Source organism: Salpingoeca rosetta (assembly GCF_000188695.1).
Source record: "Salpingoeca rosetta unplaced genomic scaffold supercont1.20, whole genome shotgun sequence".
Lineage (NCBI taxonomy): Eukaryota > Choanoflagellata > Craspedida > Salpingoecidae > Salpingoeca > Salpingoeca rosetta.
In genome coordinates, this window is record NW_004754914.1 from 601,801 (window position 1) to 624,793 (window position 22,993).

General features: G+C 53.9%; 6 protein-coding genes across 6 annotated transcripts in view; 3 read left to right on the forward strand and 3 right to left on the reverse strand.

Moving 5' to 3' along the window:
- Positions 1-4,471, forward strand: part of PTSG_07625 (uncharacterized protein) — a gene marked incomplete at its 3' end in the record, with an annotated part of 7,363 nt that extends 2,892 nt beyond the window's left edge. The window contains exons 7-20 of the mRNA XM_004991365.1: positions 265-622; positions 781-896; positions 1,012-1,152; positions 1,453-1,504; positions 1,645-1,730; positions 1,990-2,061; positions 2,245-2,307; positions 2,493-2,575; positions 2,893-2,959; positions 3,168-3,291; positions 3,413-3,630; positions 3,846-3,922; positions 4,069-4,166; positions 4,404-4,471. Coding sequence (XP_004991422.1) covers positions 265-622; positions 781-896; positions 1,012-1,152; positions 1,453-1,504; positions 1,645-1,730; positions 1,990-2,061; positions 2,245-2,307; positions 2,493-2,575; positions 2,893-2,959; positions 3,168-3,291; positions 3,413-3,630; positions 3,846-3,922; positions 4,069-4,166; positions 4,404-4,471 — 1,623 coding nt within the window. The remainder of the gene's footprint in view (positions 1-264; positions 623-780; positions 897-1,011; positions 1,153-1,452; positions 1,505-1,644; positions 1,731-1,989; positions 2,062-2,244; positions 2,308-2,492; positions 2,576-2,892; positions 2,960-3,167; positions 3,292-3,412; positions 3,631-3,845; positions 3,923-4,068; positions 4,167-4,403) is intronic.
- A 278-nt stretch (positions 4,472-4,749) lies between these two features.
- Positions 4,750-6,247, reverse strand: PTSG_07626 (uncharacterized protein; the record flags this gene model as incomplete). The annotated part of the gene is made up of 6 exons (XM_004991366.1): positions 4,750-4,829; positions 4,986-5,040; positions 5,188-5,302; positions 5,477-5,600; positions 5,914-6,042; positions 6,175-6,247. 6 exons carry the CDS (start codon positions 6,245-6,247, stop codon positions 4,750-4,752), a joined length of 576 nt encoding a protein of 191 aa, XP_004991423.1.
- Positions 6,248-6,348: 101 nt separating this feature from the next.
- PTSG_07627 (uncharacterized protein) lies at positions 6,349-8,596 on the reverse strand. The gene is made up of 6 exons (XM_004991367.1): positions 8,348-8,596; positions 7,791-8,001; positions 7,340-7,562; positions 7,111-7,167; positions 6,865-6,961; positions 6,349-6,651 (listed from the first exon to the last, which is right to left on the reverse strand). The coding sequence occupies exons 1-6, from the start codon at positions 8,427-8,429 to the stop codon at positions 6,617-6,619; spliced, it is 705 nt and encodes a 234-aa protein (XP_004991424.1). The 5' UTR covers positions 8,430-8,596; the 3' UTR covers positions 6,349-6,616.
- A 175-nt stretch (positions 8,597-8,771) lies between these two features.
- Positions 8,772-11,844, forward strand: PTSG_07628 (uncharacterized protein; the record flags this gene model as incomplete). The annotated part of the gene is made up of 3 exons (XM_004991368.1): positions 8,772-9,060; positions 9,506-11,422; positions 11,800-11,844. Exons 1-3 carry the CDS (start codon positions 8,905-8,907, stop codon positions 11,842-11,844), a joined length of 2,118 nt encoding a protein of 705 aa, XP_004991425.1. The 5' UTR covers positions 8,772-8,904.
- A 75-nt stretch (positions 11,845-11,919) lies between these two features.
- On the forward strand, positions 11,920-21,242 carry PTSG_07629 (TK/HMTK protein kinase). The gene is made up of 25 exons (XM_004991369.1): positions 11,920-12,666; positions 12,948-13,041; positions 13,207-13,329; positions 13,604-13,677; positions 13,969-14,141; positions 14,404-14,525; positions 14,698-14,792; positions 15,008-15,065; positions 15,250-15,391; positions 15,644-15,740; positions 15,891-15,965; positions 16,140-16,426; positions 16,704-16,782; positions 17,036-17,125; positions 17,422-17,514; positions 17,746-17,826; positions 18,055-18,182; positions 18,389-18,506; positions 18,757-18,879; positions 19,131-19,193; positions 19,465-19,523; positions 19,781-19,984; positions 20,186-20,241; positions 20,470-20,510; positions 20,754-21,242. Exons 1-25 carry the CDS (start codon positions 12,292-12,294, stop codon positions 20,865-20,867), a joined length of 2,964 nt encoding a protein of 987 aa, XP_004991426.1. The 5' UTR covers positions 11,920-12,291; the 3' UTR covers positions 20,868-21,242.
- On the reverse strand, positions 21,169-22,979 carry PTSG_07630 (small nuclear ribonucleoprotein Sm D1). Its single transcript, XM_004991370.1, has 4 exons — positions 22,940-22,979; positions 22,497-22,686; positions 22,027-22,215; positions 21,169-21,776 (listed from the first exon to the last, which is right to left on the reverse strand). Exons 1-4 carry the CDS (start codon positions 22,970-22,972, stop codon positions 21,703-21,705), a joined length of 486 nt encoding a protein of 161 aa, XP_004991427.1. The 5' UTR covers positions 22,973-22,979; the 3' UTR covers positions 21,169-21,702.
- Between the last annotated feature and the right edge of the window lie 14 nt (positions 22,980-22,993).

Below are 22,993 nucleotides of genomic sequence, written 5' to 3' on the forward strand. Positions count from 1 at the left end.
GTCTCTATCTCTCTCTCTATCTCTCTCTTTCTCTCTCTCTGTCTGTCTCTCTCTATCTCTCTATCTCTCTCTCTCTCTCTCTCTCTCTCTCTCTCTCTCTCTCTCTCTCTCTCTCTCTCTCTCTCTCTCTCTCTCTCTCTCTGTGCGTGCGATCGGCTGCAGAATCCGCTGGCGCCCTGTGTCCTCTGGTTTCTTCTCCGCGTGCCCAGCCGCACATCTAAGACGCACAACACACCATCCAACACGCCACACCACACCACGCAGGCGTGTCGGCCGGTGCTTGCGAGTGCGTATCTGTGGCTGCTGCGCGGCCAGGCGCTGTCGTGCCTTCCTATCCGCATCGCAACCGACACCAACACATCATCATCATCGTCGTCGTCAAAGCTCAGGTCCGGCCGTCGCGTTACACTTGCGCAGTTGGCGGCTGAGCAGAATCAGCGCCACCACTGCGACGGTACCGGCACATTGACTTCGTCTTCTTCATCATCACCAGCATTGTCATCATCGTCGTCACCATTCACCCCAACCGAGTCCTCCCATGTTTCTTCGTCGCGAATTGCGTTCGAGCTGGACGGTGAAACGTTTTGGCGGCAGGACGTGCAGCTGGCTGACAACGTGCCAGGTGTGGTGGACATGACAGCTGTGAAGCCGCTTGTGCGCATGTGTGTCTGTGTGTGTGTCTGTGTGTGTGTGTGTGTGTGCGAGGCCGTGGAACTCAACGAATTATTCCTCCGCCTGCGCTCACACATACACACACACACACAACGACTGTGGGCCCAGCGCTGCTTGCCGACTGTGCGGCGATGTTGGTTGAGGCTGGGAAAGCGACGCTGCTGCTGATGAAACTCCACGAATGGCGCGCACTGACGCAACTCAGTAGACACCCAGACCTGCAGGTGAGCCGTGTGTGCGCGTGTGCGCGCGCGCGCGCGTGTGTGTGTGTGTGTGTGGCGATCTTGAAACGACCGCTCACCCACGCTTGTCGCCACACGTTTCCCTTTAACTAAACAGCTGCTTCGATCTCTTGGCGAAGCGCTGCCTGTTGATCACCAATCGTCCGCACCACCACCGTCGTCATCATCGCGAGATGGCGGAGATGGTGGCGGTGGTCCTGATGACGAGGATGATGATGAACGCCACGACCTCGTCTGGGTGAGCAGTGGTGTGTGTGTGTGTGTGTGTGTGTGTGTGTGTGTGTGTGTGTGTGTGTGTGTGTGTGTGCGCGTGTGTGTCTGTCAATGTGTGTGGTGTGTGGTGTGTGTGTGTGTGTGTCTGTAAATGTGTGTGCCTGTGTCCGTGCCTGTATGATTCTGTGTGGATCTCTATGCTTGTACGTTTGTCTCTGGTCATCGCGGCTTCTTTGTCGACCCGTGTGTTCACTCATCACGACTTGCTGCCTGCAAGCAAGACTTCTCACACACGTCCATTACTCCATCATGTGTATGTGCACAGCGGGCTGTTGCGATGGCGTCTGGCGCTGTGGGGCGCAAAACCGCGCACGAAGGTTGGTTATGTGCTTGTATGCACTCGCACCCCGCCTTGCATGCGCACGTTCACACAGGCGCACACTATGCACGCTAACTTGTTTTTTCAATACCTCATCCTCGCACATGCTCACACATCGATCATCATCAACGCTGGCAGGTCTTCACCGGTCGTCCCCAACACATGTGCAGAGCGTGTTCTTCTTCCAACAGCTGCTCCACCGCTGCGTCCTCTATGCGCACAGGGTGGGCCACACTCAAACCACAATTTTGTTTGTTTGCTTGTTTGTTTGATTGTGTGTGTTTGTTTGTGTGTGTGTGTGTGTGTGTGTGTGTGTGTGTGTGTTTGTGTTTGTTTGTTTGCTTGCTTGCTTTTGCCTGCTGCTTTTGAATGTGCTGATTATGCTTTCACCCTTGGCACGTGTGACATGCATCGCCCATACTTCAAACTCATGCGCGTGCACGCACATATGCACATGCATTCAATGCACCGCATGTCTTTCAGATGACCAACACGGCCCTGCTCGCGTGTTTCCGCGAACGACTTCATCTCAACAAACATTTGCATGCGTTGCGCGTAAGTTGTCGCAGTTGTGCCTGAATGTGTGTCTTTGTGTCTCCGTGTCTCCGTGTGTTCGCTTGTGTGCATGTGTGTGTGCAGGCTTATGCGCCCCTTCGTGTCAGTTTGTGTCTGTGCTTGATTGCTTGCTTGTGCTTGTTCAACTTTCACCTGACACCACGCGCATGCTGTCGTTCACAGGACTTCTTCCTCATGTACAAGGGCGACCTTGCGCTGCAGTGGGTTGACATTGTCACACAACACGTGAGTCATCACATCGGTCATGTACAAGCAATATCACCCTGTGCGTGAGTGTTTGGTGCATGTGTGCGTGCGTACGTTCGTGTGTGTGTGTGCGTGTGTGTGTGTGTACGTGTCAGTAGTGCTTGCGAGTCGCTTACACCTCACAACACCAACCACAACCAAAACCGCGCGTCACTGCTTCACAGCTCTCGCGTGGTGGAAATGCGAATCTGTGCACGCTGGACTTGGAAGACGCGTGTGCCGTCCACGCGCCGTTCCTCAACGCTAGGTGCTGCACGGTGCTCTCTCTCTCTCTCTCTCTCTCTCTCTCTCTCTCTCTCTCTCTCTCTCTCTCTCTCTCTCTCTCTCTCTCTCTCTCTCTCTCTCTCTCTCTCTCTCTCTCTCTCTCTCTCTCTCTCTCTCTCTGTGTGTGTGTGTGTGCGCGCCTCATGGTGTTATCGTGCACATTTTGCCCGTTTTCGCTCTGCGCGCGCGCGTGTGTGTCTCTGTGTCTCTGTGTCTGTGTGTGTGTCTGTGTATGTGGCGCGACCATTTTGCGGGGCTGTTCTCACATACCAACGCCTCGCTTGCTCCACGCCATTGCAGACTGAATGTGTCTTTTCTCGAGCCGACGAATGAGAACGCATTAAGTGGTGTCCACATCGAGTACAAGGTCAGTCAGTCACCTGGTGTGTGGGTGTGCTCGCCTGTACACGTTTGACCAACAACCAAACCCCTCCCCCCCCCCTTTGCCTTGCCTTGCACATGTGCGCGGTGCGCACGTCAGCAATGTCCATTCACATGACGCACGCCCACGCATGCTCACACACACACATACACACATACACATCCCTCTCGTACGTGCACGTGTCCCATGGTAGGTCGACCCCGTGCTGACGATGCTGATCACGCCGGCGCACATGAAGGAATACAACGCCATTCACCAGACGCTGCTGCTGCTCAAGCAGGCCAGGTGGACCTTGGAGAACCTCTCCTTCCGACGAGGTATGTGTGTGTGTGCGTGTGTTCTCGATGTCTGGTTGCTTCATGTACATGTCTGTTTGCTCGAATCCTATTTGTCATCTTCCTCATGCCACCACCACCACGGTGGACTGACTGCGGCCAGACTTTGAGATGGGCGCGGTGTCGCACGGGTGCATGATTGTGCGGGCGCGGCTGCTGTATTTCGTGCGCGTTCTTGACGAGTACACCATGCATCGAGCCCTCGCTGAGCCGAGCAAGACCGCCGATCAGCAGCTCATGCGCGCAAACACCATCGAAGACATCCATCGCATCCACTCCACCTTCGTCGCCACCGTCAAGCGGCGCGTCCTGCTGCCAGGGGTGAGACGGGTGTCGCCTGCGCCAACGAATGTGACTCTTGTGTGTGTGTGTGTGTGTGTGTGTGTGTGTGTGTGTGTGTGTGTGTGTGTGTGTGTGTGCGTGCGTGTGTGCGTGTGTGCGTGTGTGCGTGTGTGTGTGCATGCGCGTGTCATTCGCTGGTATGGGTGTTACCAACATTGAAACTCATCCGCGCGCACACGCACACATGTTGACAGACGCTGCAATTGTATGTGTTGAACCTCCTCAACGCTGCCCTCAAGTTTGGTCTCATTTGCCGCGCCAAGATCGACAGGTAGCCATCATATGTGTGTGTGTGTGTCCTTGTGTGTAACACTGTGGGTGTACAAGTGCATGTGTGTCACTTTGTTTGTTCGCCCGGGTGCGCTTGTGAGTGGGGTCTGCATGCGCTTATCACCAGCGCTCTGATTCCTGGTTCAGGTTATCTGAGCTGCAGCGCGCTGAGATGGACAGCTATCGCGCCGTCAAAGCGCTCGTCAAAGTCCTCGAGTCTGCCGACGCCCGCCGCTTCCCGCACGGTTCGTGGTGTTGTCGTGATGGTGTTCATGAACTCTACGCTTGATTGATGCTTGATTGGTGGCTGCATGCGTGGTGTGTGTGTGTGTGTGTGTACATTTTGGGCGTGCTGTCTCGTGCGTGCATTCAACGTTGTGCCTCCGCCTTACCCCTCTCAGTTACCACATGAAACCTCACACAACTTGTACCCACGCCCTTAACACACGCACACGCACGCACGTATCTCTTCCTCCTTGCAGTGTCTGCGCTCGGCGCGCAGCTGTCTGGTGGCGACCAGTGGCGGTCAAAGTTCCAACGCGTGCTGTGATTATGCTGTTGCATCGTTTATTGTGTTTGTACATACTTGCTTCAATAGTGGTCATACTTCTCTTGTGATCTTCTGTTGCATTCGACTCGAATGGATGTGTGTGTGTGTGTGTGTGTGTGTGTGTGTGTGTGTGTGTGTGTGTGTGTGTGTGTGTGTGTGTGTGTGTGTGTGTGTGTGTGTGTGTGTGTGTGTGTGTGAGGACAGCGCTTTGCTTTGGTTCGCTGCCGACGTGCACGTGTGATTTGCAATACACGGTCATTTGGTCTGTTCCATTTCTCTCAGATGAGGTGGTACTTGAGTTGGAGGTCGATGTCAAGGCAGTAGCATGCTTTCGTGCTGCGGGCCGTGCTCTTGTACGCTGCATGTGTGTGTGTGTGTGTGTGTGTGTGTGTGCATGTCAAGAGGTGGCAGGCAGCGTGAGTGCATGTTAGCGTGTAAGGAAGCAGCGTGTGTGTGTGTGTGTGTGTGATTGGTGCGGGTGGTGAGGAGCAAATGGCAGCACGGAGGTGACAACCTTTGCCGAGTCCAGTGGAGTCATCAACACGGCCAAGCGTCACATTGTTGACGAGCTGCGACGCACCGCAACATGGAACATGAATCTCGCAAACAGTTCATCGCGACACAAGCACCCACACATCGACACGCACAGCACATGCACGCACATGCACACACCAACACGGTCATGCACATCCGTAGCAACATGGTAGTTCCCGCACCTCCAAGAACTCCTCAAAGTCGATGAAGCCAGAGTGATCCGTGTCGACGGCAGCGAAGCACTGCTTGCGCTGTTCGCGTGATGTTTCGTCACCAAGGGAGTCTAGCACTATCACCCTGTGGCACATGACATTTTGCACAAAGCCTGATCAGGAGAAGGACAGCACACGCTGTGGCTCTGTGTGTGTTGGTGTGTGTGTGTGTGTGTGTGTGTGTGTGTGTGTGTGTGTGTGTGTGTGCTCGTGCCCTACCGCCGTTCAGACACCTTCACATGCACACAGAGGCACATACATCTCCTCAAAGTCGATCATGCCATCCTGGTTGACGTCAAAGCTGTGGAATTGGTCCTTGAGATCAGCAATGTCAGAGTCAGTCCATTGTGGGTACATGCTCAGCAGGCGCGCAGTATTCTCATCTGTCGTCGTCGTGACAATTGTACGAGACAGGAAACCGGACAGTAAGGCAACGGAACGTGGTGAGCTGCTATCTTTTTCACCCGAACATCTCAGCTTGCTTGCTTGCCGATTCAGTACAACACACACACACACACACACACACACACACACACACACACACACACACACACACACACACACACACACACACACACACACACACAAACAAACAAACAAACAAACAAGCCGCCCACCAACACGCAAACACACAAACACACAAACAAACAAACAAACAAACAAACAAACAAGCCGCCCACCAACACGCAAACACACCAGAGAGCTTCTTTCGTGCAACGATGCTCTTGGTTCGTGCTTCTCGCAGCTCTTGCCAGTGCTTCTTCTGCACGTCATAGTATGGGGACGCGACGGTGTGAATCGGCGTTCGCCATGGAATTGGCCGTCCTGAAGCAACACGTCGCAAGTCCGTATGAGCTTCCTCGCTTGCCATCAGAACATGCGTGTGCACAAGGAATCATGACATATGGCAGGCACACAAGCCCAGCCCATCGACAACAGCAACACGCACACGCACACCTCGGGCGTCGTAATGCGATGGTGAATCAAAGCACACGGGCTGTTCGTTCAATGCACTCAGCAGCATGCCCATACCGCCTCCTTCCTTTCTTGGCCAAGCCGTTCAAGTTGTGTCAAGGGGCTATCGCCTCCAAAGATCAGTGCGTATTGTCGCTGCTTATCTTGATGAGGTGAGGTTTAATATGGTATTGGTGGTGTTGCTTCTCGTTGGACTAGGTGCGAGTGAGCAAGCGCGTGTGGTAGCTGGGGTGTGCGTTTGTGATTGATAGTCGCTGGAAGGTGGGAAAGGGTAGGGGGCCAGAAACCAAAACTGAGAAGAGTTGAGAAGAAGGAAGGTGTGTGCATGGGGGTTGGAGTTGGTTCGGAACCATGACAGTCACACAAATGTGTCGCTGTGAGCCACGAGTAGCGAGGCGAGGTTCTTCATCAACCCTCGTGCTGCTCAGAAGGGTGTCTGAAGCTCAAAGGTCATGTCATCTGCAAAGAAGCGAGTGCGTGGGCAGAGAACGGTGTCGTGGTACGTACACACAAAAAACAAAAAGTGGGCATGTGAGCATCGTGCATGTTGGTGTGCAGCGTTTATGGACAGCCCTGGCCCATGAAGTGTGTTGGAAACAACACAATACAACACAAACAAACCAACCCACACAGCGCATACACCCACGACATGCGATGCACCCGCGCACGTACCCTTATCGATCTTGGCAGAGTGCTCGTTGGTGGTGACGGTACAGTGCACGTTGAGCTCAAAGGGTACCTGCTTGACTGTCACCTCGTCAACCTCAAGCTGTGGGTCGACACAACACACACACACACACATACACATACAAGCACGCAAGGAATACTCGTGTTAACGACAGTGCAGATGGTACTCAGGCATTAAGCTCGCCGACACACACACGCACGCACACACGCACACACACATGCATTACGTACCTGGAAGGCGTAGGCAAAGGGGAGCATGGCGCCTTGCTCAAAGAGCATGCTCACGGACTGTTTTGTGAAAGCAAAGCCAGCAGTTGATGGTGAGTCACGGTGGAGAGCACACACAACAAGCAGCGAGTCGAACCCATGACTCAGGCGATCAGCACCACACAGCGAAACCCCCACCAAGACACAGTGGGTGTGTCGTATTCGTGCATCAACAGCTTGTCTTTGCGCTCACCTGGCTGGCGTTGCAGCTGCGCATGTCAAGAGCACCGGCTGGCGTGGCGGAGGTCACAACTTTCTCAATGTCATCAGCGGGGATCTGGCAATTCGAGAAGGCGTAGGAAATGGTGGAGACGTTGAGCTCAGTCGACTCGAGCATGCAGTCGACCTGGATATCGCCATCGAGTTGGTGGAAGCGGAAGTCGCGGTTCATGCGCAGCTCCATGGCGGCAGTGCACCTGAGATGCAACACACAAGACCACATGGCCAATGGAAGGCAGTGTGAGCTCATCAGCAACACCGCTACAGGATAGGAGGATGCTACCGATTGCAGCCCGCCGCAGAGTGGATGCTACCGCATCAAGTGGATGGAGACCAACCGAGCATTGCGTCGCAACAAACGGCCCCACAAATGAAAGAAGGGTGTCATGGACAGCGAAACAAGACGAGATCAGCAGGAGACTCACGTTCCCTCTGCGCATTCAAACTTGGGGCTTTCGTCGACACCGCGAATGTTGGAGCGGCGGAAGCGAGAGAAGCGTGGCTCGCCGATGCAGACGTTGCCACCGTTGGTGAAGGTGCAAGTCTCTGGGGTGGTGCTGACGTAGATGGCCATGTGCATTGCCATCCAGCAGGCAAAGAAGGTGTACAGGATGAAGTAGGCGCCGCCAATTTGCCCTGATGTGGTCAACCAAGCAAGGTGGAGGGGGGAAGAGCAGAGATCCATTGCGCAGTGCGCGCCAAGGTAAGCAACACCATATCATCGTCGTCGACGCAAGCGCAAGATCACATACCATCAGTCTTGAACAAAGCAACCCCACTGCCAAAACCAACCACCACACCACTGTGTGCGCGTGATAAGTGCCCAACCTCGTATGCGAGCCCAACTCCCTCTCTTCACGTATGCGCACACATTTGCACGCACATGCCACATTTGCACAAACCACACACAGCACACACACACACAGCACACACACACACACACACCCAGACACATGCACCATTTACTATGGCTCGCACGTACCCCACTGCTTCTTGGTGCGGGACTTGAAGCAATCTGTCCAGGAGCTGCTCTGGGGAGCATCTTCGTCGTGTGTTGGGGCCATGGTGGGGGAGGGGGGAGTTTGACACGGAGAGCTTGAGAGGGGGTGCGAGCTGTGGTGTCGAGATGCTGATGGTAATGGTGGTCGGTCACAAGTCGTGCTGATGTGAAAGCAGACCAGCAAGTGAGCAAGCCCAATTTTCGTATTCTGGAGAAAATTGCTGATGCTGGTAGCGTCAGCGTATTTTTGCCAGGGTGAAACTCTGAGGGGTGAGAGACTGATGTAAGTCGATTCGATGAATTCAAAATCAGGACACGAAATATTCGTCTGATGACGGGTAGTACCACCAGGGGGTGCCAGGCGAGTGTCAAGAAGCGAGACCCACCGCCTCTCACTGTGTGTCATGCCTCATCACTCAGCTTTGCTTTTGCGCACCCGCTGGCTCACATCACTGTTGCCGCTGCGACGAACGTGGCCGTTGTTGTTTGTTGTTTGTTGTTCACCTGTTTGTTGTTGTTTTGTGGTGGTGCTGTTGTTGATGCAGCAGGGCGGAGGGAACAACGTGAGGGGTGCGAGCGATTTCAGAATGCTGGAGGAGGAGGATGGAACCGCACTCCCCGATGGATGGGACAAAGCCTGGGACCCAGAGACGGGCAAGGTGTTTTACATCGACCATGCAACACAAACTACAACGGTGAGTGGAACTGCGCGACTTCGTGTGTGTGTGTGTGTATGTGTGTGTGTGTGTGTGTGTGTGTGTGTGTGTGTGTGTGTGTGTGTGTGTGTGTGTGTGTGTGTGTGTGTGTGTTATGGATGATTGGTCGCTCTGGCGTTCGTGTCGTTGCATGCCGTTACATGAGGAGTTGTTTGTTTGTATTGACTTGTCGAACAAGTGGCTGAGCGTGTGTGTGTGTGTGTGTGGTGTGCTGTGCAGCATCAGCATTCGCGGCCATCGCCTTAACCACAACCACACACACACACACACACACCAACGCAAACACAACCACACACATCAACACACACACATTCACACTCACACACACACACACAAACACAACCACACAACAACATCGACACACACACACATAACAAAACACCAACATACAACCAAATATTCACGCGCAAATACACAATGGCAGTGGCTTCATCCACGGATGAGCGAGCTTGACAACACAAACATCAGCACCAGCAGTGCTCGGGTTCCTGGGCCACAAGCACGAGAGGTCTTTGTGGATGCAAATGGGCAGTTTCGTCTCCCAAGCGGCTGGAGCCGGGGCTACGACGAGGTGGTGGGCGACTACTTCATCGACCACCACACGTGGAAGACGTACTTGCCGGAGGACCTGTTGCTGCGCCTGCCTGATGCAAAGGCGAGGGCTGCGCTCCGGGAAGCGCTGGAGCTGGAGCTGGAGAAGATGGAGACCACCATGAGCGAGGTGAAGCAGCATTCGGTGAGCGGCGACACCATGGCGCAGGTGCTGCTGCGTGACCTGCGTTTGACTTCCAGGCGCAAGCGGAGGTCCGTGCGCATGACGCAGGACATTTCACTCCTCCTCGACATCCACAGCAGCACAGCTGACACAGTTGACGGAAGCCACACAGACCAGCAGTCTGTTGTTCCATCTGAAACGCACACGCATGAGCATGGGCACCACCATTATCACCACGAGCATCACCACAAGCACGACGCATCGACACAACCACTGCCGCAGCAGCAGCAGCAGCAGCAGCAGCAGCAGCAGCAGCAGGGCAGACAGCAGCAACAACAACAGCAACACGCAGAAGAAACGGAGACGGAAGATCGGACAGATGAGGAGCGTGAGGTTGAGAAACGGCTCGAGCGGGAGGTGGTGGAACAAGTTGAGCTGCAGACCACTGCATCTGCCGTGGAGGGCAACTCCCAAGCGACCCACCACTACGACCAGCAACAGTCACATGGACAACAAGGACAGCAACAACAACACCACCACCACCACCATCACCACCACCACCACCACCACCATCACCACCACCACCACCACCATCATCACCATGCTTCGGCACGGGCGAACAGCAAAGACGATGACAGCCGCGATGGGAACATATCGCAGCCACAACCTTCGCTCTCCTCGCCAGTGCTCGTGTTCTCACCGCCACACGCATCAGCTACGACTACTGCTCGCGGCGACAGCACACCGCCCTTTGTACCCACGTCCACGCCCAAGCGCAAGGCCGTACTGGGTGGCGGCGACGACGCACACGGAAACGGCAGCGGGTGTGAGGATGGTCAGGGCTTGACCGACAGCGACGGTGACACCAGCACCACCAGCAGCAGCAGCAGTAGCAGCGGCAGCGAATGTGAGAGCGACGGCAGCGACGATCGCAGCACAACGCGCAGCACCAATGCCGACAGACGTACCAGGGAGGAAACGTCAGACAGAGAGGACAGGAGGGCCTCTGTATCTCACGTCCACCTTGAGCCCGCAGAGGCAGACGAGCTGGAGTCTGTGCTGGCAAGCTCAAAGCCGCTGAAGGGATGGATTGCGCAGCAGCCGCCACACGTGCAGCGCATCTTCCGCAACAAGGGGCGGGCGCAGCAGGCGGTGGTGGCGCAAAAGCTGCTCCGTGCAGAGAACCTGCGCCGGAAGAAAAGCATGCTGCACCAGCTTGCGCCGTCCAAGTCTTCCGTGGAGGAGAAGCGAGCAAGCTTCAGCACGCTCCCCGCCCTTCGATCAACCTCCGCGCACGAGTTTGCGCCAAGCATGCAAAGCAACAGCAGCGCGGGACAGCGGCAGGGGCGACGGTGCAACAGCACGAGCAGCACCGGCGATGATGGCATGGGCGGACTCGTGCGCGCCAAGCGTTCGTCCTCTTCCTTGTCGGCGTCATCCTACGTCCAACGCACCAGTGCTGAAGAGCTCAAGGACGCGACCACCACCGCATTGTCGGAAGCTGACCACGACGCCACGACCGACGAGAGCGAGATGGCGGCGCGGCCGTTGAACGCTCTCAACTCAAGCGCCAACATCAGCAACAGCAATAGCAACGCCAACGTCGCTGCTCCGGCTGCTGCGAAGGTACCGTCGGTCGAAGGAAAAGAAGAAGAAGAAGATAGTGTGTTTACACTGTAACTCAGCCTGCCTGATTGTGATTGGGAGTGGGTGTCTCTGTCCTTTGTATGTATGTATATAGTGAGTGTCTGAGAGAGTGTGCGAGTGCTTGTGTGTGTGTGAGTGTGTGTGTGTGTGTGTGTGTGTGTGTGTGTGTGTGTGTGTGTGTGGGTGGGTGAGTGTGTGTGTGTGTGTGGGTGAGTGTGTGTGTGTGGGTGCTTGATTTCCACTGCGCAATGTAAACTTCGTTTGCCCTACTATCCTGTGTGTCAGTATGTCTTCTCTTGTTCTTTGTGCCGCGTGCAAATGTCACATCACACCGCCGTCGCTCTTCATCGCCCCAGTGTCCCCACACCAGAAAAGGCAATGCCTTTAACAGTACACAATAAGACAACAGCAACAAGGCCAAGCCAAACGGGGTGGTAGGTCGTACGACGAGGAAAAAAAAACACAAAATAACAACCACGCAAACTGCAGCATGAAAAGTAGTCGCACACGCTTGCTGTTGGATTCCGGACAAGCGAAGAGTGGCGATGGCGGTGGCGATGGCGCAACGAGTGGAATGCCGAGCGGACAAGGTGTTGATGTTGTTGTGTTGGTGTTGGTGTTGAGAACCAAACACCAGCCAGCCAGCCACTCCTGAACATCACCACCACCGCCGTTGTCGTCCTCGCTCGCTCACATCCTTCCATCCAACCAACCGACGACCTTCCACTACTCTCAACAGAAGCGCAGCCCGCAAACAACCCTCAACACAGAGGAAGAATCCAAACACATACCCACCCACAGCACCACAGCACCGAACCCAGAGCACCAAACCCAGAGCACCGGGCAGGATGATGCGCCGGATCAGCCGGTCCAACAACAACAATGCGTTGGCAGCAGCGACGCGTGGCACCGTGCGTGCCAGCTTTGAGGCGCGCTACCATGGCAGCGTGCCGTGCTCGGAGCCAAAGGGCAACGCCGTGTGCATGGACGCCGTGTCTCGCATTCACGCCCTCAAGCTCAAGCCCCAGGCCGTTAACATTGTCATCACAGACAAGGGCATCTACGTTGATGACCGCAACACAAAAGAGCTCATCAAGAAGGTTCCTCTGAACAACCTCTCATGGGTGTGCACAGATCCTCGCAACAAGCATCTCTTCTCCTTCATCTACCACGAGTCACGAACCAACAAGATGGATTGCTACACCTTCTCCCTCAAGAAGAACGTCAGTGCATGTGTCTGTGTGTTCATGTGTATGCGCTTGTTTGTATGTTTGTTTGTTTGTTTGTTTGTTTGTTTGTTTGTTTGTGTGGTGGGGAATGTGTGTGTGGTGGGGAATGTGTGCATTGGGCATGGCGTTGTTCGTGGTGGTGGTGGTGTGTGTATGTGTGCATGCAATCGTGTGTATGTATGTGTGCATGCAATCGTGTGTATGCACGCGTTTGTAAGCATGTGCAACTTCCCTCTCACGACCAGTCATACGCGCGTGCGTGTTCGACACAACAGGGCAAAGTCTTTGTCAAGGCTTGCAACGCCGCCATTGCCGACATGGTTGCCGAAGGATCACGAGCAGAGGCAGAGGCCATGCTCATCGCCGCAAGTACGCAAAGTCCCTTTGTGTGTGCATGTGTGTGTATGACAAGTGTCCTGCATGCGTTCGTTCACACACACATGCGCACATACCATCTCTCTGAGATGTCATCCCTCATTCATTCATTGCGTACTCATCCTTCATCCACCCCCGCCCCGCTTCCAACTGGGCCAGGCACTCCCATCATGCCTGTCGTGTATGAGGAGGCCGATCCAACACGTGACCAGGGCGGCGAACTGTACACGGACGTTGCTGGCGAAGAGGAAGAGGAGCAGGGCCGCATCTTCGCCGATGCCGGTACACCATGCACCAATACATGCGTGTGTGTTCATTTGCATGATGTGAGGGTGACACAAGCAGGTTACCCCCTCCCTTTTTCTCCAGTATCGTTCACACAAGAGACAATTGCCACAACACCAACATGTGTGCATGGCCACAACAAGCACCAACCTCACGTCACCCACACGCCAACACACTCACCACCGCCACTCGTTTCCATCCCACCCAACATGTCGGCGTCTCATTCTTGACCCCCCCCCTTTCTCTCTCTCTCTGCATGTCTGCATGTCAGATGCGTGGGTGGACGCGAGCTATCTTGACTCTGCCATCGGCTGCTTCAAGGCCGTTTATCGCGGCGGCATTCCTGTATGTTTCGCTCTCATCTCACGTGCTCGTTTGGTGCTTGAACATGTGCATGTGCATGTGTGTGCGTGTGTGTGTGCATGTGCATGTGCGTGTGTGTGTGTGTGTGCATGTGTGTGTGTGTGTGCGTGTGTGCGTGCGTGTGCCTTGACCGATGCTTGAGGACTTCATGGAGTCAGTGGCTATTTATGTTGGTTTGTGGCCTCATCCGCCATTACTCATCAGCACAACAATACCTGACCACAACCGTCAATATTGTGTCACATCACACCACGCCGCATCACATCCCTGCAGGTGAAAGACATTGAAGGCTTCCGCGTTGTGCAGCAGGCTGCTGCTCGCGTGAAAGACTTTGGCATGGACGCCAAGGAGGTGACACTCGTGGTCACGGAGGCGCAGGTGCTGATGGTGGAGAGAGACACTGGCGACCACTTGCAAGAGTCCCCAATCAAGCACGTCTCATACAGGTGCGCAACTCTGTGTATCGTGTGTATGTGTATCATGTGCATGTGCGTGTGTACATATGGTGTGTATGTGTGTGTATGTGTGTATAAGTTTGCATGTGTGTGTATGTGTTTCAATGTGTGTGTGAATGTCTGCAGTATCTTGTGTGTTACCGCGTGTGTCATGTCGCATGCGCGTGTGCTGGGATGGTTGTACATGCTGCTGTCACCGTTACTCACATGTGGTGCCTCCACTGGCTGTTGTCACCATCCATTGCCTCGACAGCTTGTTGGATCCGCGTGACAACACCCACTTCTACTACATTGTCAACGACCCCAAGCTTGGCTTTGGCTACTGTCACGTCCTCCGTCTCATCACAGGCTTTGATGCCATCGCAACATGCTTCGGTGAGTGCATGTGTGGGGCGAGGTTGTGTTTGCTGTGCTACGCAGACAGGGAAACACGTATACAACAGCATGCAAGCAGCCACGCACACCATCATTGTGAACCTTGTCATTCACCACCACCCCCCCCCACCACCATCATCACCATGACAACAACAACCACCATCTCAACCAGCTGCTGCGCATCGGTGCGTGGCCCGCGAGCGAGAGCGCGCCATCCGCGAAGGAAAAGTCATTACGCAACCGCGTGGCCGCAGACGCAAGGAAGTGGTGAGTAACAGTAGTGACGCTACTCTCAGAGATGTTGCCGATGTGAGCGATGCGAGCGATGCTTGTGATGGCATTGCTGTGTTGTGGATGTGGTCGTCATTAAACGGTGTTGGTTTTAAAGGCAGCTGCATCCCCCAACACTCGCTGCACTTCTGTGTGTTTGTGTGCGGGCTCTCACGAGCATGCTTGTGTTTGTTGCGTGTATTCTTTGACAGCACAAACCGCCCATTGGCGTGCATGAGCTCAAGTACTTGGGCGCTGTTCGTGTCAAAGGTGAGGACTCAGTGCCTGCATGCAGAAATGCATACAGAAAGCAGGAAAGCATGTAGTTATATGTACTCCCGTGCACAACACGCACACGCACTTCCACATAGTCATCGTTGCCTGTTCTTTTGTTCTCACACCCTCCACGCTAACTCGCCACCAACTACCCGCCGTCCATCACTTCCGTGACCAGACGCCGTTGGCAACCAGGTTGCGTCACGCGCAATGCTGGACCTGAAGACCAAATTCCAGCACGTGCTCAAGCTTGGGGAAGAGGACGACTGGACCGCTGTTGGCGACCGCATCGTGCTCGTCATGACAACCGAGGGTGTCAGGTGCGAACATGTTTGAGAGGGGTTGTACGTGCGTATGCGTGTGTATGTGTGTATGCGAGCGAGTGTCTGGGCGTGTGTTTGGGCACTTGTTTGTGTGTTTTTCTCACTGTCCTTCTCTCGAATGCAAACACGTCAACACGCATATGTAGTGCTGGTGTGATTTGCGTTGTCATGCCCTCGCTGCAACACATATTACACTCACATGCGGCACCACACATCATGCCATGCCATGCCATGTGCGTCACGTAACAGGGTTGTGGAACTGGCCACAGGCGATGTGCTTCACTTCACGTACATTCGCGACATTGCCTTCAGCACACATCTGCACAGCGGCTACGACAGAAAGCACGTGCGTGGGTCACTACACACTTGCACATGTTGTTCGGATCACCAGTCCACCACACTACCTTCTACCCGCATTCCCATTACTCACATGCAACCACCACCACCACCACCGCTGCCACCGCTGCCACTTTCGCTACTTCCACCATGCTTGCAGAACCCTGAGCACGACATCTTTGCGTACATTGCGCGCGATGAAAAGCTCTCTCGAACCGTCTGCCATCTCTTTAAGGTGTACAATCTTGTATGTGTGTGTGTGTGTGTCGTGTATGTTTGCTTGTGCGTTGTTCACTTGTGAGTGCGCCACCGTGGATTGAGCCTGCGACTTGATCACTGGCGTTATGGCTGAAGCACTCACCACACATACCGCCCATATCCCCATTCATGTTCGAATTGCACGCGTTAGTGCCCGCCCGGCGCTGCGCGGGAGATTTGCAAGACAGCCGCGTTTGCATTCAAGATCTGCATGGAGGAGATGCAACGGGCAGAGGCAGACAACCCCTTCAATGCAACGACAAAGAGCGAGTTGGACATCTCGGATCTGTTCCCGCCACACCTGCTCATCTCGCGGCGTGACATCAAAGCGATCAAGGTGCTCGGTGCAGGTCAGTTTGGCACGGTGTGGCTCGCGTTGCAACGCATCCGCAAGGGAACGAAAGTCAGCCAGAAACACCGCGCCGTCAAGCTTCTCAGGTATGCGTGTGTGTCTGTGTGTGGGTCCGTGAGTGCGTGTGTGTGTGTGTGTGTGCGTGCGTGTGTGTGTGTGATAGGTAGGGTTGTGCTGTAGTTCTCCGTGCACATAGTTCTCGGTGAGCATCTGGTGAGATGTGTGCTGTCAATCAAAGCCAGCCTCAACACATCATCCAACAAATCCACTCGCTTTTACCACTCCCCTTGGTTCACCACCATCACCACCACCACCACTATCGTCACCATCATCACATCATCATCACCAACACGTCACCATCAGGCCTGGTGCGTCGGAGCTGGACCAGGAAGACTTCCTTGCTGAGGCCATCACCATGAGCAAACTCGACCACCCAAACCTCGTCAGTCACCCGTCTCGTTGTTCATGGTCGTGGAAGGTGGTAATCAATGGTCGTTGGCGGCATCAAGCAACAGCCAGTCAGCGCATGCGCTGGTGTTGTGTCAACGCCCCAATTCACCAAGCAGAAGCTCACGTCACCGCCTTAATCAACCATTGCAAAACATTGTTGTCGCGTGCTCTTGTGGATGTGTGGATGTGTGCCTGTGCATCTCGCATGTATGTGGATATGTGTGCCTGCGGTCCATGCTCATCAGGTGTCGTTGGTGGGCGTGTCTGTCAACCACATGCCGTGGCTCGTCGTGCTCGAGTTTATGCGTTACGGTGACGTCAAGAACGTCCTCGTGGTACGTTGGATGATGCACCTGTCGTCTCAGAATTGCGCTTTGTGCTTGTGTGTGTGTGTGTGTGTGTGCTTGTGTGTGTGTGTGTGTGTGTGTTTGTGTGTGTGTGTGTGTGTGTGTGTGTGTGTGTGTTTGTGTGTGTGTGTGTCGTATGTGTTTGTTTGTGTTTTGATGTGTGTGGGTGCGTGCGTAAGGCAGCAGACGAGTGTGTGAGTGGATTGCTTGTGTGCTCTGGGTTTTGCAACCAATATAGTGTCTCTCTTTTTCTCACGCTGTCACACACACACCTGCACCTGTAGGCTGCCCGTGAGAAGGGCATCAAGTTGACGTACGGAGAGCAGCTCAACCTCATGCTGCAGCTCACGTCTGGTATGACGTATCTCGCATCCAAGGTGAGTCTGCTGCTGGCGCGTGGCGCCGTGGCCGTGGTTTCTTTTCTCTTTTCTTGTCTCCGTGTAAACATGCCGGACAGACAGACAGACAGACAGACAGACAGACAGACAGACAGACAGACAGACAGACAGACAGACAGACACACACACACACTCACACTCACACTCACACTCACAACACACACACACACACTCGCTCTCTCGAACTCACTTTGTGCCTTCCAATTGCAGCGGCTTGTGCACATGGATCTTGCTGCGCGAAATTGCCTGCTGCACACAACGAACATCCTCAAGATTGGCGATTTCGGCCTGGTGCGTGTGAATGCGAGACGATAGCGCATTGTCATTGAAGGCAAGCACGCAAACACACACACACACACTCTCTAACTCACGCATGTACACTCACACATGTACACACTCACACACTCACACACATGTACACACACACACTCACTCACACACACACAAACACACCTGCGCCCCCCAAACAAAACTCACGCGTAATTCAATGCCTCTTCCTCCTCTTCGCACTTGTTGCAGACCAAACCGTTTGACGAGGGCAAAGAGTACTACAAGCTGAAGCCAAACATGACCGTGAAACTTCCCGCCAAATGGATGGCTGTGGAGTGCCTCAACCAGCTCATCTTCTCAGAGGCCTCAGACGTCTGGTGCGTTGTGTATGTGTGTGCGTGCGTGCGTGTGTGCGCGCGTGTGCGTGCGTGTGTGTGTGCGTGTGTACGTGCGTGCGTGCGTGTGTGCGTGCGTGTGCAACTGGGTGACAGCGAGTTGCAGTTTGTGCTGCGCATACGTTTATTTACTTGCGTGTTTGATCCTACCTCCCTTCCTCACTCACGCTCATGCTTAAAACCCAAAGGGCGTGCGGTGTGACCATGTGGGAGATTGCCACATATGGCATGCCCCCGTATCAGCAGTTCAAGAACAAGGAGATGCGTCGTATTCTCAAGCAGGGCACGCGACTCGAACAGCCGAGCGTGAGTGGCGTGTGATTATTTGCCTGTGGTGTTTGGTGTGGGTGTGTGTGTCTCTCTGTGTGTGTCTGTGTCCATCTGTGTGTCTCTGCGTGTATGAATGTATTGTATGTATTATGTGTGACAGTTTGTGCTTTTCTAGTTCCCCTTTCATGGTACATTTCACATGCTCACCCAGCCCTCCCTCTGTGTGCTCTTCGTTCTCACATTCACCTCATCCCCCTCCCCCAATGCCCTTGATCCCATTCTGCAGAACTTTGGGTGCCCCGATGAGCTGTATCAGGTTATGCTCACGTGCTGGACGGCCGAGGCCAAAGACCGCTGCTCCTTCCGTGATCTTCGTGGTCGTCTCCACAAACTCCTCCAGGCCGAGCAGGTGCTGGCACTCGCCGGTGGTGCTGTGTGGATGTGGTTGAGTGTGCGTATGTGTATGTGTGGTTGTGTGTGTGTGCACGTTTGTCGTGTGTGTTTGGTGGTGGTGTGTGTATGTCTGTGTTATGTGTTCGTTTGTGTGTGTGTGTATGCCTGTGTCGTGTGAGTTGTTTGTGTTGACATGCATGACAAATCCAAGTGCTCTGCTTGTGAGAGGTTCACACCTTCCATTGGGTTGCCTGCATGCAATTTCAGGCGCGCACCAACAACCCCGAGTTCCGCGACATTGGTCTGATGGTCAACGATGGCGTCGCAAAGGTGCGCTGTTGTGGCTGTAATGTTGAATGCATGCGTGTACTTGTGATTGTGTCCGCGTGTATGTGTATGTGTGTGTGCATGCGTGTACTTGTGATTGTGTCCGCGTGTGTATGTGTGTGTGTGTGTGTGTACACGAGAAGTACATGCATGCGAACACGTTACATGTGCATCTCCCTTGAAACGTTGCTCGCGATCGCTTTGCGTGTGTCGCGTGAGCGCCTTCTCCATTCACATGACGATCATCTTGGTTTTGAAACGACCGCGCCCACAGGAGCTGCCAACTCAACGCGAGACAGTTGTGGAAATGTACTCCTCATTTACGCCGGGAACGTACGTGAACCCTTGATGGCGGTTGAACGTTGGGTTGTGCAGTCGTGCGAGCGCCCCTGTGTACGCATGTGTATGTATGTGTATGCATGTGTATGTGAATGTGTTTTGTGAATGTGTTTGTGAGTGAATGTGAAGGTGTGTGTATGTGTTCGCTTCTCAACGCGTCAGTCACACACCTCACCAACCTTTCTCCGTGTCGTGTGCTTGCGTGCTGTGTACGTGTCTGCGCGTCTGTGTGTGTATGATGATGCGTGCAGTGGTGGCGGCAACTACTTTGACGTGGACGGGGCAGATGGCGATGGCAGAGGAAAGGCCACGGGTGCTGACGGATCGTACTTCCAAGTGGGTGGTGATGATGATTCCAAGGGCTCCAGTGCCCAACGTGGCGGCGATGGCGCCTACCTTCAGATTGCAAACGAGGACGATGATGAAAGCTACATGCAGATTGAAGCAGCCATGCGGTGAGCATCAGGGCACGATGTTGGGCATGCGTGTGGAGGTGTTTGTTCATGTGTGTATTGTGTGTTGTGTGGTTTATGTGGTTCGTACGCGCGCGTGTGTGTGATGTGCATGTATCTGTGTTGCCAACGCGTGCATGACAACATATTCACCACCTGCATCACCTCCCTTGCCTAATTGCCCAATTGCCCAATTACCAACAGCAACGGCGAGAACTTTGGCGACGTTAGCCGCCGCAACCCGCTCTTTCAGGACGCAGGTGCGTTGTGGCGTGGAATGATTGATTGAAGGAATGAACGAACGACCCGTGACAAGAGTACTTACTGTGTGGCCGTGTGTCCTCTGAGAGGGTATTCTGTGTGTATGCGTGTGTCATGTGTGTGTGTGTGTCATGTGTGTTGCGCGTGTGTGCGTGTTGTCATGCCTGTACATATGGTATACATGTAATTCTTTCCCTCAACTGCGTCTTGTGTCGCGTCACGTGCAGATTATTTCGACGTCGATTCCTCGGGCATTCCTCTCGATCAAGTGCGTGCACTCATTTGCTTGCTTATTGTGTGTGTATGTATGTATGTATGCGTGTGTATGTATGTATGTGTGTGTATGTATGTATGTGTGTGTATGTATGTATGTGTGTGTATGTATGTATGTATGTATGTATGTATGTATGTATGTTTGTATGTGTGTGTCTGCTCGCTTCACTTGTCAGCGTTGTGCTCACCATCCATCCACACTCATATTCTCCACCACCAACACCACCACCACCAACAGGACGCATACTTTGATGTGCAGGGCGGCGATGGCGCTGACGACGACGAGGAGGAAGAAGACTCGTATCTTGCCGTGTGCCGTGACCTCGGCAAACTCGGCAACCCAGACGCATGATGATGATGATGATGATGATGATGATGCTGGTGATGATGATGCTGGTGATGATGATGCTGGTGATGATGGTGCTTCCTCGTTGGCTTTTGTTGCGCCTGCCTTCTTTCCCCCGTGTCGCTTGCTCCTTTTGCTGTGTTTGGTTTTGGATTGTCATGTGTATGCATGTGCTGGGCACGTGCATGCTCGTGCGAACACGCCCACACGACAACACATGTAACGCATGTGTGTATACGCTGTCGACTGTGCCTGGTGTGATGATCACACATCAGCGCTTGTGCAACGCAAGCGCTTCCCTCGTTTCCCCGCGTTGATGATGTTAACCGCAATACAAACAAGTGTTAAGAAGCATTCGTTACACTGGCGCTTGGACTGATGCACACACACACAAGGGAAAAGCGACACGGAGGAACAACGACACGCACAGACACACAAAGAAGTGAGACGCTTCCTACGTTGGAGCAATCAGCGCACAATCCTCCGCACATGACAGCAGTGGAGCGAGCACACAACGAGCAACAGACATCCACGAACCACAAGCAGCACGCTGAACAAACAACACAACCACCACGACAAAAGCCAGGCGCACTCAACTCTCTGTCAATCGGCACTCTCATACACACGCACACACGCACACACACACACACACTACGCATACATTCAGCATCGCGCCAAGGCATGTTCAGCACAAGTTGCGATCAAGGGCACAACAGGGAGTGATGAGAGAGCGAAGAATGGAGCAGTAAAACACGAACGGTGTGGGGACAACAGCCAACAGCGGCCATCGCCAGCAACACTGCATGCTTGACGTGCTTGGGTTGGATGGTGTGCCAGCAGCTTATCTGCGGCCACGACCACGACCGCGGCCGCGACCACGGCCCCGCCCACGTCCACGGCCACGGCCAAGAGCAACTGCAGCGCAGCAAACGACGTGGAGTGCGGGTAGTTTGGATGAGTGTGTGGTGTGCTGTGCATGCGATTGAGGCGGGACAAGGCAAGCAACAACGCGAGTAGATGTAGCGCAGATACAGAGCACCCACACCACACACACACATGCACATCCAAAAGCAAACCTCACTCTTTCACACACACACATACCACATGCAAAAGCAAACCTCACTCATTCACACATTCATTCACACACACACACACACACACACACCTTCTTTCTTTTTCGCCTTGATCTTTGGGGTGTCGTCGATGAGGAGGGTGTCCAAAGGTAGGCTGTCTGGCAGGATGACGTGACGAATTGTGTTTCCTCTGACCGTGAGTGTGTCGAGTGCCGTTGCCTCACGGCCCTTGATCGACATCTTCACCGTCTTCATGTGCATGTTCATGGCCACATCCACGCCTGCACATGTGCCGACCAAAGACCAAACACGACATCGAAGAGAGGGAATCATGCCCAGAGGGGAATGAGCAAGCAAAGCCATCAGAAGTGCATCAAACAAACGGATCGCACGAGATGCACAGCGTGTCAGCCATCATCATTCGAGAACCATAGCCACCTCAGGATCAAGAACAATTGAGTCGGCAGTGTGCGTGCTTGCGTACACATTGTGCTTGCGTGTATACATGCAGCAGCAGGCCCATGTGATGAGTTGTGCTATTGCATTGTGGCATGAGACGCACCTGCAACAGTGCCGTGAACGACAGTGCCGTTCTTCAGCTCCACTGTCACTGTCTCGTTTGACAGCTTCATGAGAAAGCGAACCAGCTTCATGGTGTATGTGTGTTGTGTAAGCCTTGATGCGTTGCTGTTCTCGTGTGTGTGTGTGTGTGTGTGTGTGTGTGCGTGTGTGTGTGTGTGCGCGTAGCTCTTCTGCATGGTGTGCGATGGACAAGAATGAAAGCAGGCAACGCATCGTGAGTGTGGTGTGGCATGAAGCAAGAACACACGCAAGCGCGAAGCGTGCACAAAGTCATCGCATGAACGATTCACTGACACGTACACACGAGTACATACACGTATGTACACACACACACACACGTATGTACACACACGCACACACGCGCACATACACACACACGCACATCCACACACACTACAGCGAGCGTGAGAACGTTCCACTCACCAAGAAGTCACTGGTTGCCCGCTCTCGTGGCATAAGGAGAATTAACGAACGATT